The following is a 14896-nucleotide window of genomic DNA, read 5'->3' as shown; positions in this document are numbered from 1 at the left end:
GGACCTGAGTTATAGGGCAAGGTTAAATAGGTTAGGACCATATTCCCTGGAGTATCGGAAAATGAGGGAGGATTTGATAGAGGTATACAAAATTATGCATGGTATAGATAAGGCAAATGCGTATAGGCTTTTTCCAGAGGTTTGGCAAAACTAGAACTAGAGGTCATAAGCTAAGGGTGAAAGGTAATTGGGGAACCTGAGGGAGAACCCCTTCACTTAGAGGGTGGTGTGAGTGAGAAATGAGTGAGAAGTGATAGTGGAGGATGCAGGTTCGATTACAACATTTGAGAGAGATTTGGTTAAGTACATGACTAAGAAGAGTATGGAGGAATCTGGTCCATGCGTAGTCCATGGGACAAGGCAGAATAATGGCTTAGCATGGACCAGATGGGCTGAAGGGCCTGTTTCTGTGCTGTAGTGTTCTATGACTCTATAATAGTTTATAATATCCTCCGTCTCTTCACACAGGTAAAATGTATTCCTTTGCAAAAGAAAGAATCAGAGTTTTAATGTCAGAGAAAAGGTCAATTTGGCCCAAGGAAGGGCCATGAAGATTAGACCTATAACCCTCTCATCAACTTTCAAGTTTAATGTTACAAGTCGCTCGTGGAATAAAATGATCCATTATAACATATAACAACCATATAACAATTACAGCACGAAAACAGGCCATCTCGGCCCTTCTAATCTATGCCAAACTCTTACTCTCACCTAATCCCACTGACCTGCACTCAGCCTATAATTCTCCATCCCTTTCCTATCCATATAGCTATCCAATTTAACTTTAAACGACAACATCAAACCTGCCTGAACCACTCCTGCTGGAAGCTCGTTCCACACAGCTACCATTCTCTGAGTAAAGAAGTTCCCCCTCATGTTACCCCTAATCTTTTGCCCTTTAACTCTCAACTCATGTCCTCTTGTTTGAATTTCCTCTACTCTCAATGGAAAAAGCCTATCCATGTCAACTCTATCTATCCCACTCATAATTTTAAACACCTCTATCAAGTCCCCCCTCAACCTTCTACGCTCCAAAGAATAAAGACCTAACTTGCTCAACCTTTCTCTGTAACTTAGGAGATGAAACCCAGGTAACATTCCAGTAAATTTTCTCTGTACTCTCTCAATTTTCTTGACACCTTTCCTATAATTTGGTGACCAGAACTGTACACAATACTCCAAATTTGGCCTTACCAATGCCTTGTACAATTTCAACATTACATCCCAACTCCTATACTCAATGCTTTTATTTATAAAGGCCAGCATACCAAAAGCTTTCTTCACCACCCTATCCACATGAGATTCCACCTTCAGGAACTATGCACCATTATTCCTAGATCCCTCTGTTCTACTGCATTCTCCAATGCCCTACCATTTACCATGCATGTCTTATTTTGATTAGTCCTACCAAAATGTAGCACCTCACATTTATCAACATTAAACTCCATCTGCCATCTTTCAGCCCACTCTTCTAACTGGCCTAAATCTCCCTGCAAGCTACGTAAACCTACTTCATTATCCACAACTCCACCTATCTTAGTATCATCTGCATACTTACTAATCCAACTTACCACCCCATCATCCAGATCATTAATGTATATGACAAACAAAATTGGACCCAGTACAGATCCCTGAGGCACACCACTAGTCACCGGCCTCCAATCTGACAGTTATCCAGCACTACTCTCTGGCGTCTCCCATCCAGCCACTGTTGAATCCATTTTACTACTTCAATATTAATACCTAACGATTGAACCTTCCTAACTAACCTTCCATGTGGAACCTTGTCAAAGGCCTTACTGAAGTCCATATAGACAACATCCACCGCTTTACCCTCATCAACTTTTCTAGTAACCTCATCAAAAAATTCAATGATTTGTCAAACGTGACTTTCCACGCACAAATCCATATTGACTGTTCCTAATCAGACCCTGCCTATCCAGATAATTATATATACCATCTCTAAGAATACTTTCCATCAATTTACCCACCACTGACGTCAAACTCAAAGGCCGATAATTGCTAGGTTTACTCTTAGAACCCTTTTTAAACAATGGGACAACATCAGCAATACGCCAATCCTCCAGCACCGTCCCAGTTTCTAATGACATTTGAAATATTTCTGTCAGAGCCCCTGCTATTTCCACACTAACTTCCCTCAAGGTCCTAGGGAATATCCTGTCAGGACCCGGAGACTTATCCACTTTTATATTCCTTAGAAGTGCCAGTACTTCCTCTTCTTTAATCATCATACTTTCCATAACTACCCTACTTGTTTCCCTTACCTTACACAATTCAATATCCTTCTCCTTACTGAATACCGCAGAAAAGAAATTGTTCAAAATCTCTCCCATCTCTTTTGGCTCCGCACATAGCCGTCCACTCTGATTCTCTAAGGGACTAATTTTATCCCTCACTATCCTTTTGCTTTTAATATAACTGTAGAAACCCTTTGGATTTATTTTCACCTTACTTGCCAAAACAACCTCATATCTTCTTCTAGCTTTTCTAATTTCTTGCTTAAGATTCTTTTTACATTCTTTATATTCCTCGAGCACCTCAGTTAATCCAAGCTGCCTATATTTATTGTAGATTTCTCTCTTTTTCCGAACCAAGTTTCCTATATCCCTTGAAAGCCATGGCTCTCTCAAACTTTTAACCTTTCCTTTCAACCTAACAGGAGCATAAAGATTCTGTACCCTCAAAATTTCACCTTTAAATGACCTCCATTTCTCTATTACATCCTTCCCATAAAACAAATTGTCCCAATCCACTCCTTCTAAATCCTTTTGCATCTCCTCAAAGTTAGCCTTTCTCCAATCAAAAATCTCAATCCTGGGTCCAGTCCTATCCTTCTCCATAATTATATTGAAACTAATGGCATTGTGATCACTGGACCTGAAGTGCTCCCCAACACCTACCTCTGTCACCTGACCTATCTCATTCCCTAATGGGAGATCCAACACTGCCCCTTCTCTACTTGGTACCTCCATGTGTTACTGCAAAAAAAACTATCTTGTACACATTTAACAAACTCCAAACCATCCTGCCCTTTTCCAGAATGGGTTTCCCAATCTATGTGTGGAAAATTAAAATCTCCCACAATCACAACCTTGTGCTTACTACAAATATCTGCTACCTCCTTACAAATTTGCTCCTCCAATTCTCGCTCCCCATTAGGTGGTCTATAATACACCCCTACAAGCATTACTACATCTTTCCCATTCCTCAATTCCACCCAAATAGCCTCCCTAGACAAGTCCTCTAATCTATCCTGCCAAACCACCGCTGTAATATTTTCTCTGACAAGCAATGCAACACCTCCCCCTCTTGCCCCTCCAATTCTATCACACCTGAAGCAATGAAATCCAGGAATATTTAGTTGCCAATCACACCCCTCCTGCAACCATGTTTCACTAATAGCTACAACATTATATTTCCAGGTATCAATCCATGCTCTAAGCTCATCTACCTTTCTTACAATGCTCCTAGCACTAGAATAGATGCATTTAAGAAACTCTCCACCTCTTACTCTGTTCATCCCTAATGGTGCAAACAACTTTTTTATCTTTTTCTTCCTTCTCCCCTGCATCTTCGGTCTGAGTGTTCCCATTCTCTGTCCCCTGCCTATCCTCCCTCACACACTGTCTACTAACTTTCTCCATTTGTGAACTAACCTCCTCTCTCCTAGTCTCTTCAATTTGATTCCCACCCCACAACCATTCTAGTTTAAAGTCTCCCCAAAAGCAAAGTAATAACCGATACATTATTTGTTCATTTGTTATGTGCCATGTCATATGATGTGGGCAACCATGCCCATGATTGTTCTTGGCAATTTTTTTTTAAAAACAGAAGTCGTTTGCCATTGCCTTCTTCTGGGCAGTGTCTTTACATGATTGGCAACCCCAGCCATTATCAATTGTCTACCTGGCATCAGAGGTTGTGTAACCAAGACTTGTGATGTGCATCAGCTGCTCATACAACCATCCTCCACCTGTTCCCATGGCTTCACATGACCTTGATCAGGGGGCTAAGCAGGTGCTGCACCTTGCCCAAGGGTGACCTGCAGGCTAGTGGAGGGAAGGAGAGCCTTACACCTCTTGGTAGAGCAGAAGCTCCATCCTGCCACCCAAATTTGTATATACAGCCTTTAATCTAAGTAAATAATGTATTTTATTGATATCTTATACGTGCTTGCTATCTTATGTGCCTGTTGGTTTAGCCGCCTGTACTTTGTCCCTGGAGTCACGCTGCTTCTTTTGGCTGCATTCATGAATGCTTGACTGACAATTAAACTTAAACTTGTGAAAGGCACTTCATAATAAAAGAGCTGAGGAAGTGGCTCATAAAACTGGTAAAAGGTCCAACATGGGGAACGATCAAAGAGATCCATTTTTAAAAAAGGTTTTGGCTCAAGTTACCTACAAACATATAAATTACACTTTAACGTTTTACCATGCTTACAATGAAACAGCAAAAATAACCTGCCTCAAATGGGGAAGAGAATGCTTGTAGCACCCTCCAATTAATGTATAATCGTGCTCAAAGAAATCCTCAATAGAGAACAAGCAATTCTTTTGAAAATTTCATGGAATTCAGCTTCCTAAGTAAACAGAGGTAAATAAACAAGAAATCATCTGGAGCTTATCCGAAGCGCTAGTTCCCTCGTGACTTCAAGGACACAATGGGACAATTATGTGCAGAATCATTTGATGAGCAGATGTTCCCACGTTGAATATTTATTACTGTTTTGACTATATATCTTTAAATCTGCAGCTGGTGTGAAGCCTTGATAGCCTTACAATATTGCCAGTCAAATGATCTGGCTATTTAGCCATTTTCAGAAAGTCAAAATCTAGATATTTCAAAACTCTGGGAAATTAAATACGTTTCTCGTATTTGAAGAAAACTGGACATTCTGCCATCATCACACTAGAGGCCAATGTCAAAACAGGAGCAGGCAGGAACCACACATCAGCAAAAGGCCAAATGAAACAGAAAACTACTAACATGCACATTCTGAGACGGCATTATCAACACACAGCCGCTAATAAATAAATACTGCTTTCAGATGGAACAGAGTTTTTGCTGTCCTCAAAACTATGTTTATACAAACTAGAAAGGATATTCTTTCCCTCCCAAGGTTCTATTGAAAGAGCATGATACAGCCAACGGAACAACTGCTGTATTTTTAAGTACTTAAGAACCACAGTACATGTCATATGATGGAACCAGAATTTGTAGTTATAATCAACTTGACATAAATGTTTTAAAAATTGAACAAAGAGCTTAGTGTCTGGTTAATGGAGAACATCTGCACTATTTAGTTAAGAAGAATGTAACATGAAATTTGTGACCTTTGTTCTAAAATCCTGGACTTGGGATGTTGATACAGAGGACCAGAACAGAGGATTGGAAAAAGCCACAGAGGTTGCAGACGAAGCCTGCTCCATTCATGGGCACTAGTCCTTTAAAAGGCGTTGCCTCAAAAAAGCAGCATCCATTACTAAGGACGCTCATCACCCAGGATGTGCTTGCTTCTCATTACCACCATCAGAGAAAAGGCGCACACATATGCATTATATATACAAATATTTTATACACATGATTTAATGTCCTCACAATGAGTCAAAAAAATAGACACACACACACACACACACACGTATACATATGTAGGCATACATGTTATTCCTCTCCATGGCTTGTGGCACATTGGGTGGTAAACTTGCTGCTACTTTAGCATTTTGTGGGCTTCTTTTCTGAGGCTGAGTTGCTAGCTTGATGTTCAATCCAGCAAAGATGTAATGCATACAAAATCAGGATTAAAATCCAGGACCACTCGCCTCAAAGTCACTACACCACTGGCCGGAATATGGTATATGTACACACACGCACACAGCATACTTCTTGCTGATATTTATAGCTTTTTATGTATTGCACTGCTGTCACAAAACAACATATTTCACAACCTATGTCAGTGATAATGAACCAGATTCTGATTAATAATTAATTTGCAGATAGACTTCTGCTGTCCAAAACTAGCAATAATTGCAGGAAATGACACCTTTGAACCTGAAGGATAAGGGAAATGGTTGAAGGGTTAAGAGATTAAAAGACAGACTAATGGAGGAATGCTGCTCATGATGAGGCTGATTGTGATGATAAAAATTGACACATTGTGGGCAAGGACGGTGACAGGGCTCATTATTGTCTGGAAGCATTGGAGATAACAGATCAAGATGCAGGCAAAGCAGAACAGTGTGGATCAATGTGACAATATTACAAGGGCTGATGCAATCTGCTGTGCAGAGACAAGCTAGCATTATAATCTACAAGTCAGAGGAAAACGAGTAAAGGAGACAGAGGGCTCAAGACACAAGTGGATCAGACAGAAAATAAGAGGTAAGGAAAATAAAACCAAAATGGAGACAGCAACCAAAAGAGAGGGAAAAAATTCTAACCAGGGATCACTGGCAGATCAAGATGTATTGATGTTCCATATAGAAATTTCCATGGGCAATACCTGTCTGGTGCATTTTAAACTAAGCCATAAGGATACTCTGATTCATGGAAATTCCAGTGTGGTATGTATTGATTTCTTGCTGCAAAAATAGTACATAAAAACACTTTCTGCAGTATATTCCTCATTTTTTTTTTTACAACACAGCACCCAAAGGCAGTATTGTGAAGAATTTCTAATGTATTGATAGAATTTGAAAAACATTCTCTGCAATCCATGTCCAGTATACCTAATAATTCCCTGCAGGCATAATAAATAATTGCCTTGGGGTTTGAGTTTACCTGAAGAAGGTGTGGTGCTCTATGCAGACTTTCCAGAGTCTCTTGGCAGCTCGGTGATTTGGGAGCTTGAAACCAATGGTGCTTTCAAACTGCTCATACTGAAATTTGGAACAAAACAACATCTGGTTAAAGCATAAACCTACTGTATTTTCAGCTCACTGGACAAGCTAATAAGAAAATAAATGCTTGGACCTTAAATCCAACTGTTGCACATTTCAATTAAAACAAAGTACCGATGCCATATCATAAGCACAAGAGATTCTGCTGATGCAGGAAATCCAGAGTAACATGTACAAAATGCTGGAGAAACTCAGCAGGTTAGGCAGTATCTATGCAAATGAATAAACAAATCAATGTTTTGAGCCGAGACCCTTCATCAGGACTGGCAAAATCGTCCAGCATTCTGTATGTGTTACTGATGGCATGTCAACTGGTGAGAAGGTCTTAAGTAGAGTGGGGAGGACAAAAAACAAGTGGTTAGATGACAGAGTTTTATCGAGATGGCATGTAACCAATTTTCATAAAACACAGGGTGCCTGCTGGCACCAGCCTCCCCTTCTGACTGGGCACCAGCCTTCTTGCCATTTAGTGAGGCTTTACCACACAGGGGAGTAAAACACAGGAATATGTAAAAACCCACAATTCCAATTTCCTCAATCCCTTTCTTTCAGGCCTGTTGCCAATATTACCTCACTCTTCAACACAGTGCTACGCACTGACAGCCCATAGTGCTGACGCAGTCCATGCCAGTTACACCTGGGGCACAGTTGATCAGTTAGTAAAGTGTTGCAAGACAGAATTCATAAACCATTACCATTGTCTTATGCACGAATCCTCAAGGATTTGCTGATAAAGATGGTTAATATTACCTTCATTTTCTATTCTGTAAAATTGTATACAGTAATAGAAGCATTGCCCCTATATCAAACTTTGACATAATTATCTTGAATAGAAACACTGAAAAAGGTCAAAGGTATGATAGTTCTCATTAAAACCATGAATATATCTGGACATTTTATGCTTTGGTCTTCATCTTGACACACACAAATGAACTTGCTTCCAGTACCATCTGGCTGGAGGCCAGGTTTTGAAATGAGATTTCCCCTATCCGAAGTCATAAAAATTTAATACAGAAATGTCCTCAATTTCACTCAACAACCAAAACCTTTACAGTGCTTTTAAAGGTAGTCAGTTTCGTGGAAGTGCTGTCAGACAAAATATGACACCATGCCACATGAAAATATGTTAGGATAAGTAACACACATCAAAGTTGCTGGTGAACGCAGCAGGCCAGGTAGCATCTCTAGGAAGAGGTACAGTCGACGTTTCAGGCCGAGACCCTTCGTCAGGACGGGTCTCGACCCGAAACGTCGACTGTACCGCTTCCTAGAGATGCTGCCTGGCCTGCTGCGTTCACCAGCAACTTTGATGTGTGTTGCTTGAATTTTCAGCATCTGCAGAATTCCTGTTGTTTAGGATAAGTAACATAGGTTTTGATGAGCACTTTAAAAGAAGGAAAAGGTGAAAGCAGAGGGAACTCCAGAGCTTAGAAGGTGAATCTAATAATGCAGGTCAGAAGTGGAAAAGGACAGAGATCTCAGGAGGGCTGGAAGGCTGGAATCTGCTAGAGATATTGTGAAGTGAGACTATGGAAAGTTCTGAAAATAATTTTACAACTGCAAACAAAATGTCAAAGGAGGGAAGAAGGGTTAAGAAAAGATTAGTTTAAGGAAGGTCAGATGAAGGTCATGTGAGAAGGTTACCTAAAAATACAGTGTGAGTAAGAACTCAGTCAAATGCATCTGTGTGCAGGGCCACACACATCTGTGAGAATTTTCATTGTCAAAATACATTTTTCCTTTGCATTTCAAGGTCCTATCTGTCCATTATGCAAATCAAATCCAGAACAGAACTATCTTCAACATTTAAAGTTCTAAGGATTGATAAACCTGCAGATGATGGCAATCTGAGTAAAAAACAGAAAATACTGAAAACACTTAGCAGTTCAGACAGTGACCATGGGAAGAGAAACATGTAAGTGTTTCAGGTCAGATGCAATGTCTCACATCTAAGGTTGTGATGGTTGGTAATGGAAACAACACATTTCAATGTATACGTGATAAATAAATGAATTAGAAATGTAACACTGCTTCTCTTTCCACAGAAGTTGTTTGACCTGCAGTATTTCCTGCATTTTCTGTTTTTATATTAATGTTCTGTGAGCACCAGTCAAAATGTCTAAACATCATTTATATAATTAATGATAACTAGGTCATTGAATCTCTAAATGACAACTAGAAGCACAACTGGTTGTTGGGACAGGTTTGAGGAACTTTGGGGAACTCTGTCATCAAGCGCAAGAGATGGGTCTTCAAAGTTCAAAGTAAATTTATTATCAAAGTACGTATATGTCAGAATAAATAACCCCAAGGTTCCTTTTCTTACAGGCATTCACAGAAGGACAAGAAATACAATAGAATCAATGAAAAACTAAACACAAAGGAAGACCTAACAAAGCCAATGTGCACAAGAAGAAAATTGTGCAAATACAAAAGAAGACAAATAATAATAATAATAATAAATAATGAGAACATGAGCTGTAGAATCCTTGAAAGGAATTGTGAAATCAGTTCAGTGAAGTTACCCATGCTCATTTAGGAGCCTGATGGTTAAAAGGTAATTACTGCCCCTGAACCTGGTGGTGTGGGACCTTATGCTCCCGTACCTTGGGAAGATGGTGACAAAAAATTTCAAGAACCTCCATTACACAGGATGCTGGATGGTAAAAACAGTGGAGCTTCTCAGAGAGAGGTTGCAGATATCAATGGGTATGTGTAATCTGATGTATTTTGGATGGTGTTGAGATGGGAAGGAACAATTGGCTGAGGATTGACTTCAAAGTAACTGTTTCAGCGTGGAAAGAGTCAGAAATAAAACAATTCTGCTTTGGTTTTAATGGCTTTATGATGAATATTTTACACAATCTCAACAGTAAACTTTGTGCAAACCAACTGGCAGGAGTATTCAAAGACATTTTCAACCTCTCACTGCTATGGGCATAAGTTCCCACTTGGCAACAATTACACCAGTGCCCAAGAAGAATAATGTGAGGTGCCTTAATGACTGTTGCCCAGTAGCACTCACGTCTACAGTGCTGAAATGCTTTGAGAGGTTGGTCATGACCAGACTGAACTCTTGCCTCAGCAAAGACTTGGACCCATTGCAATTTTCTTATCGCCATAATAGGTCGACAGCAGGTGCAATCTCAATGGTTCTTCACATAGCCTTAGACCACCTGGACAATACAAACACCTAGTTAGGATGCTGTTCATCAACTATAGCTCAGCATTTAACACCATCAGTCCCACAATCCTAACAGATAAGTCATAGAACTTGGGCTTCTGTCCTCCCTCTGCAATTGGATCCTCGACTTCTTAACCAGAAGACCACAATCTAGAACATAGAAAACCTGCAGCACAGTACAGGCCCTTCAGCCCATAAAGTTGTGCCGAACATGTCCTTACCTTAGAACTACCTAGGCTTACCCATAGCCCTCTATTTTTCTAAGCTCCATGTACCTCTCCAGGAGCCTCTTAAGAGACCCTATTGTTTCCGCCTCCACCACCGCCAGCAGCCCATTCCACGCACTCACCACTCTGTGTAAAAAAAACTTACCCCTGACATCTCCTCTGCTCCTACTTCTAAGCATCTTAAAACTATGCCCTCTTGTGCCAGCCATTTCAACCCTCCTTGGACTATCCGCACGATCAATACCTTTCATTATATTGTATACTTCTATCAGATCACCTCTCATCCTCCATAACTCCAAGGAGAAAAACCCACGTTCACTCAACCTATTCTAAAAAGGCACGCTTCCCAATCCAGGCAACATCCTTGTAAATCTGTGCGGATTGGTGATAATATCTCCTCCTCGCTGACAATCAACACTGGGACACCTCAGGGGTGTGTGCTTAGCCCACCTCTCTACTCTCTCTATACCTTTGATGGTGTGGCTAGGCATAGCTCATACACCATTGATAAATTTGGTGATGATACAACCATTGTTGGTAGAATCTCAGATAGTGATGAGAAGGCGTACAGGGGTGAGAAATGCCAACTAGTGGAGTGGTGTCGCAGCAACAACCTTGCACTCAGTATCAGTAAGACGGAAGAGCTGATTGTGAACTTCAGGTAGGGTAAGATGAAGGAACACATACCAATACTCATAGAGGGATGAGAAGTGGAGAGGGCGAGCAGTTTCAAGTTCCTGGGTGTCAAGATCTCTGAGGACCTAACCTGGTCCCAACATATTGATGCTGCTATAAAGAAGGCAAGACAGTTACTATACTTCACTGCAAGTTTGAAGAGATTTAGTATGTCAACAAAGACACTCAAGACTTCTACAGATGTACCATGGAGAGCATTCTGACAGGCTGCATCATTGTCCGGTGGGTGGGGGGGGGGGGCTACTGCACAGGACCGAAAGAAGCTGCGGAGGGTCGTGAGTTTAGTCAGCTCCATCTTGAGTACTAGCCTACAAAGTAACCAAGACATCTTCAAGGAGCAGTGTCTTAGAAAGACAGCATCCATTATTAAGGACCCTCAGCACCCAGGGCATGCCCTTTCCTCATTGTCACCATCAGGTAGGAGGTACAGAAGCCTGAAGGTACACACTCAGCAATTCAGGAACAGCTTCTTCCCCTCTGTCATCTGATTCCTAAAAGGTCATTGATCCCGTGAACACTACCTCATTTTGCGAATATATATTGTTTCTGTTTTTGCACAATTTTTAATCTATTCAATATATGTATACTGTAATTTATTTATTTATTCTTCTATATTACATTGAACTGCTGCTGCTAATTTAACAAATTTCACGACACATACCAGTGAGAGTAAACCTCTAATTCTTATTAATAAAAGATGCAAAACAACAAAATTTCACGACGAGTCAGTGACAATAAACTTGATTTTGAATTTGGCACCTGATATTTCCCAGTCTGTCAATCAGAGTGATGTATTCTTTAGTAACACAAATGACATTCATGTCCCAGTTTAATTGAGCTTGTTACCTGTTAGCATTAATTGAATAAGTACGTTAAGAGGGATATTATTGTTCCACAAGATTGTGATTTTTCTGATGTCAATGGCAGACTCATGCAATATGCATAAGCACCTGGCATTGAAAAGTATTAAAATTATCTGAAATCCAAGCTGCTTCACAAGGTAAAAATCACAACACAATCTCCATCTGAAATCTTTGTTTCTGCGAACGTAAATATGGTATATGGAAGCTATGCAAGTCGGAGAGCAAGGGGGACAGATGATGAAAAAAATGTACTGATGGCAGAGGAGTATGGAGCAGTATAGCAAGGAATAAATTGCTGTCCCTTGCTTCGCAGAGACAATGTAGTGGTCCAATACTATTACCAATGCTTTCATTCATTCTTTTAAACTACAAATGAACATGAACTAGAAAGTCAGAAACTTATTTTTTATTTATCTAGTGTTACAGTGTGGGGTGGGCTCTTTTGGTCCTTAAGCCAAGTCACCCCAGCAACCCCCGGCAAATCCAATTAACCCTAACCTATTCGCAGGACAATTTACAATGACGAATTAACCTATCCGGTATGCCTTTGGACTGTGGGAGGAAACCGGAGGACCCAAAGAAAAAACCCAAGCATTCCACAGGGCAGGGTTTAGCAATTTTGCAAGGAGGAATTGGCACATCTTGCTCCAAGACTTTATGCAAAGCTATTCAAGAATTATCCAAACAGAGTACTGGCTGTAATAGCTGTGAAAGGTGGTTCAGCTAAGTACAGAGCAAAGGGGGATGAATGCTATTGATCTGCTGACATTTCAGTTTTTCATGCTTTACAATTTTTCCTGTTTTTTGGGGGCTGTACCATGAGAAATGGAGCACGTGGTTCACAAATTAAAATTCTCAGTTAAATTGAGCAAAATCTCCGATAGTAATACTTATTTATGTGAACAAAGGATTGAGGGCTGAATACTTTAAGACACTGAAGCTGGAATGGAAGACTGGTCTTATAAAGAATGGTTGGACACAGTTTAGAACAGAGAAGTAAGCCATAGTTGAAGCAAAAAATTAAAATCAGGATTTTTCAGGGTGGATGTAGGGAAAATATTTCCTCTCATGGATTTCTCCTTTTGTCTCTCACCGAGAGTTGGAAATGTTTAGAATTCTCTCTCTTAAAGGGTATGGAAATAGTACTTCATTTTAAGCAAGGGTGGACAGTTTCTTGAAAAGCAAGGGATGAACGTTTACTGCAGGTCGATGACCATGACCTGATCAATTGGTGGACCAGGCTCGAAATCTAAAAAGGCTACCCGGAATTCATGTATTCATCTCTATGTTCCTCACTTTCAACACTCCATCTCCTAGGTCTTCAAAAGGGGACAAACCTTGCCCCAAATATTTCAAAGCTAGCAATAAAGCTCCTGATACATTCGAAAAATAAGTTACTAAGATTGGTGTTGCAGCCTTCCTTCCTCCTCACATGTTAAGTATAGTTTAGTGGTTAAAAGGTTATAAGCTAGTGTTGGAAAGCTTGTGGGCTAGCATACTGGTTCATTCCTGCCTTTCAGGAATCAAAAACATCTGCCTTATCAAATCTAGAGTCATCATGGTCCCAGTCACAGATCCAGGAGGTTTTCACTTACCCTTTCACCCATGCACACAATGAGAACTTTGTTATGCTTGCAATTGTGTTCTATCACCAGACCTGTTCTCCTTGTACAGTGAAAACAATGCCAGAACCATACAAGACCTACCTGGAATAAGTATAGGAGGATACAGTATCAACAACCTCCGCTATGCGGATGATAAAGTACTGACAGCAAACGGAAGTAAATTTACAGAAACTAGTATCTACCATCAACACAGAGAGCGAAAGACTTGGCCTAACCTTAAACAAAAAGAAAACTGAAGTAATGGTAATATCAAAGAAATCTGATATCCCAAACTGTAGGATCGTATTGGGAAATGAAATCCTGAAACAAGTTCACAACTTCAAGTACCTTGGATCATGGGTAACATCTGATGGCAAATGTGAAACAGACATAAAAGCAAGAATAGCAATGGCAAGAACAGCATTTACAGAAATAAGAAACATCCTAACGAACAAGAAAATAGCAATTCACATCTCCCTTAGAACTCTCAGCTGCTACATTCTTCTGATATTGATGTATGACTGTGAGTCATGGACCATCACAAATGCAATGGAAAGAAGAATCAATGCAGCAGAGATGTGGTTCCTCAGAAGAATGCTATGCATATCATATACGGACAGGATAACCAACGAAGAAGTTCTACAGAGAACGAAAACAAAATGTACATTACTTATATATAAAAAAAATCAGAAAACAGCAATCAAAATTCTTTGGACACATCATGCGAAGAGAGACATTGGAACATTTAGTTACAATTGGAAAACTGGAGGGAAAAAGCAGAAGCAGACAGAGAATGAAAATGATAGATGGAATAACATCATGGTAAGAAACAGGGGAGGTAACAACTACAATTCAGAGGGTCGGGGACCGCGATGGATGGAGAGACGTAATCACCCACACCGATCGGCAAGGCACCTGAATGATGATGACAATTGTCAACTTTCTACCATATCCTATCAGCGGGGTGTTAAAAACTAAAAACAAGGTCCCTTAAAGGTTGCTGATGTTTAAAATGTTCAAGGAGATGAGGAACAGAAAATAAAAGCTATCTTGTTGAGATCTTTTTTAAAGTATTAAATGAAAAGAGCAAAAGGAAAAAAAAAATCAGCTCTTCTGGATTGAAAAGGTGAAACAACAGGGATACCATACAAGATTAAAAATATCACAGCCTAGGATTTTTTTTAAACAAACTTTCTCCATCTCTGTTTCCACATATGACAGGCTAAAATGGTGGTTGCTTGTGTTAGACTGTATTAGAACTATCCACAATGTTCCAAAAGTGGTCTCCCCAACCTCTTGTATTGTTGTAACAAGACATCCCTACTCCTGTGCTGCTGCCCCAGTGCCCCCTGCCCCTCTGCCCTCCCCAAAGAGCAATAGTCAAGAGAGAAATGACATCAAA

The 14896-nt window shown here is 40.2% G+C and overlaps 1 protein-coding gene across 6 annotated transcripts in view; it reads right to left on the bottom strand.

The window, feature by feature from the left end:
• The window catches only part of LOC140187049 (band 4.1-like protein 1), a 337723-nt gene that overhangs the window by 45374 nt on the left and 277453 nt on the right, over positions 1 to 14896 (bottom strand). For all 6 annotated transcript variants that reach the window (XM_072241962.1, XM_072241954.1, XM_072241998.1 and 3 more), the window contains one exon: positions 6802 to 6899. In XM_072241962.1, the coding sequence (XP_072098063.1) occupies positions 6802 to 6899 (98 nt within the window). The remainder of the gene's footprint in view (positions 1 to 6801; positions 6900 to 14896) is intronic.

Source organism: Mobula birostris, chromosome 2 (genome assembly GCF_030028105.1).
Source record: "Mobula birostris isolate sMobBir1 chromosome 2, sMobBir1.hap1, whole genome shotgun sequence".
In the NCBI taxonomy this organism is placed as follows: Eukaryota; Metazoa; Chordata; class Chondrichthyes; order Myliobatiformes; family Myliobatidae; genus Mobula; species Mobula birostris.
Note: the sequence above shows the minus strand (reverse complement) of the source record. Positions and strands in the feature narration are given on the sequence as shown.